This window comes from Cryptomeria japonica, chromosome 5 (assembly GCF_030272615.1).
Source record: "Cryptomeria japonica chromosome 5, Sugi_1.0, whole genome shotgun sequence".
NCBI lineage: Eukaryota > Viridiplantae > Streptophyta > Pinopsida > Cupressales > Cupressaceae > Cryptomeria > Cryptomeria japonica.
Genome location: NC_081409.1, coordinates 219,445,862 through 219,451,053, shown reverse-complemented (window position 1 = coordinate 219,451,053; position 5,192 = coordinate 219,445,862). Strand labels below are relative to the sequence as shown.

Genomic DNA, 5,192 nt, shown 5'->3' with positions numbered 1-5,192 from the left:
TTGAAGAAGCAAAGTTTCAAATATCTGCAAAGACTGGAAAGACCGGACAAACTGCACAATATTCATTTCAACAAGGTATATATTTTATTAATATTAAATCTTTAATGATTAATTTAATTTCAATTAAAAACCACTTTATCTATTAATAACTACTCCATCAATAATTATTACAGGCGGGAATATTATTGTACTTAGTAAACCTTTAGCATTAATATTTATCTGAGAAAGTACCAAACAAAAATGATATTATTACATATAGATCATAAAAAATAATCTTCTAGCTTCCGTTGAAATCTAATATCACCACCAAATAATGTCAATACAACATAAATCAATTCAATCTTACTGAAAAATAGTACTAAACCTCAAATTATAAAACATGAATAAATAATTGAACAATTTCCAAACAAAATTTATAAAATTTGACACAAAATATGCTTCATAGCTTTTAACATACATCACAAAATTGCTATTGTTCCATGTATTTGGCACTCTGCAGCATGCAATATGACAATACATGTTGCATGATTAGCTTATTGATCAAAAGTAGAGCATAAATGATCCAACATTTAAGAGAAGAATTGCTCTCACATTGTTTGGAATAGGCCAATTATAATACCATCCATGAATTTGAAGCACATGATGCTACAGGTTTTGTTAACCCACAACATTCCCATTACAATTGAAAAGCTAATTACATAACCTGTTGCCATTCCTACATCCCACCATATATCATCCTCTATATCCTCATCATTTTCTTCATGTTCCTTTGGAGAATCAGGCGGGTTACTTAAGCATGACACATAGATTTGTAGGCCACATAGGCCTAAATTGTTGGAGAAGTATGCTGAATCAAATGTCATCATTTGTCCTCCTTGTGGTATCATCCCTGATAGGTAATTATAAGACACATCAAAGTAACTTAAGGATGTGAGAAATTGCAATTCAGTAGGAATAGCCCCAGATAGTTTGTTTTGTGAAAGATCAAGCGATTCCAACAGTATCATATCTCCAATGAATTTAGGAATCTCTCCATTGAAATTATTTCTTGAAATGTTGAGAATAACTAAACCTTTGAGTGATCCAATATTTTTAGGAATGTTACCAGACAAATTATTGTTAGAGAGGTCGAGACATTTTACTAATCTTAGAATTTTTGCAAACTCCATATCTCGTCCTTTATTCTTAACTATTATTTCATCTACATAATAATAGTTTTCATAAATATTGTTAAATCTATATTCTTGTTGAAGGGTCTCTTTGTTTTCTGATTGATTTGCCATTGCAGTTAACTTCATAAAGTCAATTGGAATAGACCCTAAAAAATTATTGTTTGACAAGTCCAAAATTTGAAGATTTTGCAGCTTATTTAATTGCAATGGAATTTCATCGTTAAATTTATTATTTTTTAAACTTAAAACTTGGAGATTGTGCAATCTTTTAATCCAATCTGAAATGTTTCCTTGCAAATTATTATTTCGCAAATCAAGAATTTTTAGACTCTTACAGTTTCCAAGCCACGATGTAACTTGCCCTTCAAGTGCATTGTCTCCTAATTTCAATACCTCAAGAGAACTCATTCTCTTACATAGATTTGGTATCATCCCATTTAAATTATTTTTCTCTAGATTCAATGTAGACAAATTAGCGCAGTTCTTTAGACACTGGGGAATCCTACCACTTAATCTATTATTTGACAAGTCTAAAATACTCAAACTCTCCGATTCAAAAATAGAATCTAAAATAGAACCACTAAGATTATTTTTTGCCAATGATAGAAAATCAAGATCTACATATTTTGGGATTGAACCATCAAATAAGTTATTTGACAAGTCTATGTGAAAAAGGGATGTGATTTCCCAAAGCCAATTTGGAATAAAGCCACTGAGAGAGTTATTTGACAAATCTAAGTATTCAATGACATATTGAGTTGAAACAAATGTGGGAAAATTTCCTCTAATATTACATTGATGCAAAGCTAAGCAGGTAAGTTGAAATTTGGGAATGACAGAGGTGTTCACTTTGATGGTCAACATATTGCCTGAGAGATCCAAAAGATCAAGTTTGGGGCAATTGTTCAAAATAAAAAATGAGAAAGTTCCATTCAACCTGTTGTTGGACAAGTCAAGATACCCTAGCTTGGATAGCTTACCAAAGGAAGTTGGGATTGGACCAATCAAAGAATTATCGTGCAGATAGAGCACCCACAAGGTTGAGATATTACTCAGAGTAGATGGAATGGTACCATTTAATTTGTTTCCATGGAGATGGAGAACTGTCAATTTTGAGAGGCCACCTAAAGATGAGGGGAGAGAACCTTCCAAATTATTATCAGAAAGATAAAACTCTGACAAAGGCAGAGATCCACCAAAGGCCGGGATCTTACCTCTTAATGAGTTTCCTGAAAGGTCCAACCGTTGAAGCCGTGAGAGATTCGCAAAGGAGGGAGGAATTTCTCCAGATAGTCCACAACTTGCCATGGTAATTGTTGTGAGATTGGTGAGAGAGGCAATGCTCCGCAACAAAGTATCTCCTGCCATAGTAAGATTATTCTCAGAGAGGTCCAAGTGCTCCAAATTTAGCAGTTGGAATAGCCCCCCTCGAATTTCACTCCATTCAAAGAAGTGAAGATCTAAGGAGAGGACATGGGCAGTGCGTGGGTGGCAGCCCACTCCCTCCCAAGCGCAGCAGTTCAACCCTCTCCACGATTCCAACTTGCGATAAGAGGAAGTGAAGTTAAGGCCTTTCTTGAAATCCAATAGAGATTTTCTCTCGTCTTCAAAACATGCAGAGCAGCAGATAATAGGCAACAGCAGCAACACCACCCAAATGCCCAAACCCATTTTCATTATAATTCTCAGTATGAGAGAATAGAAGAAACACCTCACTTTGCGAATCCCAAAGGCTTCTGTGAAATGAATGTGCAAGGCGAGGAATATTTAAAGGGCAAGGCAGTGGGCAAGATAGAAAATTTGAAGAAAAACTGATGGAGGGGGAAATTAAGAGGAACGTTATATTTGTTCAGTCAAGCACGGCAGTGGAGGAGATGGAAAGTTTGAAGAAAAAGTGAATTTAGAGAGAAGGAACGAGAGAGTTCATCATCACAGTCAACACGGCATAGGAATGTTTGGTGAAGTAATCTCAATAAAACCACAAAAATAAAATAAAGAGTTCATCCTCACACTCACGATGATAAAAGATCAATCATATCAGTTGATTATGAAAATTACCCATGCTATGTTTTGGCATAAGAAAATTAATGTGGATCCAAAATTTATTTACTTGAGAAGATATTTTATTTTTATCAAAGCAATTTGAATGTGTATTATAAATTAATTTTACCAAAGTTTAAAAATAAATGTTTTAATTTCCAACAATTTAGAAATTTAGAAAGTAAAGGAAGAATATAAGTGCATTTGATTAAAAAAATTATATTTTATTAACTAATATATTTATTTTTAGAAAATCTATGTAAAATATCATTATGGAAGTAATTTTTTTATTTATTTAAGGGGTAAATGTTTTTGACCTGGAGTTATGAACCAGTGAGGACACAAATGGGGGTACTGCGGCAAATCAACCTCGGGACTTATATGGGACACCCAAAGCCCTTAACCAACAATGCTACACCATGGGACACTTTTACTATTATAATAAAAAATACTTATTATGTAATTTGATAAACAAAATAGTAAATAATTATGTACTTAAACAAATTAAAATTAAAATTAGTAAGTAGTATTTTAGAATAAAAAATTTACATCACAAATTATCAAACATTGAAATGATAGTTATCTTTATATTTTACTTTTTATGAGATGCTTATGTTGAAAGAAGGGTCATTTATTTACTTGAGATTTATTTTATAGTTACTATATTTTAAGAGTTGAAACATCTTAAACATCTTATCCCTTGCTGCCACTTAGTTACACCTCTTGACATAATAATTGTAATTGTGAATTTATTTATTTATTTATTTTTGTGTTAATTTATTTTGTTTATCATTTATTTTTTAGTTTATGGGTGAATTGGCATAAGAGACTTGTATCTCATAAATTATTCAATAAAAAAAATTAACAATTCAAAATAGTTATTTTATACAATGGTCAATATTCGCTATATATCATGTATTATATATCAACATAAAAATTCTATTTCTATAATATTTTAACTATAATTTAAGCTTCACTCTTATTAGTTTATCACTCCATTGAAACCTCTCCAATTTATTTCTTCATGTCAAAATGTTCAAATTCCATGATAAATGGCTAGTCCGCACCATCTATATTTGAAGCTGTAACAACCACCATTGGAAATTTCAAACCCAACATTGTATTGTTGTTGTGATCATCATCTTTTTTTCTAATTGTAAGGATTAAGAAAAGCACTTACAGACAATTATAGTGTGGGTAGATTGAGGACCACACCTTGAATATAAGGAAGTCAAGCCCTAGCACTCCATCATCCATATTTTCAACCCACCACACCATCTCAACTTAATGAATGTTTTGACCACCATCCTAGTGTACTCTTTTAGTTCACCCAAGTCTAGCACTACTACAACAAACATTGAAGCAATATTTATATTAACCATGTGTGCATGAGCCAAAAAAATTACAAAATTTTCCCAACACCATCCACACAACCTATAGCACTACCAACAAATCCACTTAAAACACCTTTAACTATAGCTCTAAAATTTGTCCCCTAAAAGCTATTTGCCTATTTTTACTACAAGACATATATAGTTGAGTCCATTTTTTTCATTTGGAGAACATCTAAAATCGACATTCACATTCATCATTTTGTCAATATAAAAAGTGTATTATCCTTACATTCCTCACAAGCGACCAACCCAAAAAGTGTAATTGTTAGAAAATTGTAAATAGAATAAATAAATTATAGACTTGGGATTCCAAGAGATGTGCAAATGTCAAGATAACAAGATTTCATTAAGAAACCAAAGAAAAGCCACAAAAGCATGAATTCTTACAATAATTCAAGAGTGTCACAAGTCAATGCAAGAGTATCTCAAGTCTAGAATAATAAATAAAAGTTAGGTAGTGAGTTTATATAGTACTAGGAATAGGATGGAGGCAAAAAATCTTGGCAATAGAGTGTAACCATTGATATTAAATAAAGTGAGTAAAATAGTAAATGTTTCATCCTTTATGGATGGGGACAACTCAATA

At 32.1% G+C, this 5,192-nt stretch overlaps 1 protein-coding gene across 2 annotated transcripts; it reads right to left on the bottom strand.

Moving 5' to 3' along the window:
* Nucleotides 1-399: 399 nt before the first annotated feature.
* LOC131876329 (receptor-like protein 19) lies at nt 400-2,979 on the bottom strand. 2 transcript variants are annotated; one of them, XM_059221364.1, is made up of 2 exons: nt 2,387-2,979; nt 400-889 (listed from the first exon to the last, which is right to left on the bottom strand). In XM_059221364.1, the coding sequence occupies exons 1-2, from the start codon at nt 2,847-2,849 to the stop codon at nt 588-590; spliced, it is 765 nt and encodes a 254-aa protein (XP_059077347.1). In that variant the 5' UTR covers nt 2,850-2,979; the 3' UTR covers nt 400-587. The 2 variants fall into 2 exon arrangements, with proteins under 2 accessions (XP_059077347.1, XP_059077346.1); XM_059221363.1 differs by having other exon boundaries at nt 400-2,255; nt 2,292-2,971.
* Between the last annotated feature and the right edge of the window lie 2,213 nt (nt 2,980-5,192).

Excerpts from the sequence above, each read along its gene's own strand:
- LOC131876329 (XM_059221363.1), bottom strand. The coding sequence starts at position 2,849 with ATGAAAATGGGTTTGGGCATTTGGGTGGTGTTGCTGCTGTTGCCTATT. Across the intron at positions 2,256-2,291 it reads TCCCCTCATCTTTAGGTGGC|AAATTAAATGGTACCATTCC; the intron begins CTCTCAAAATTG and ends CTCCATGGAAAC.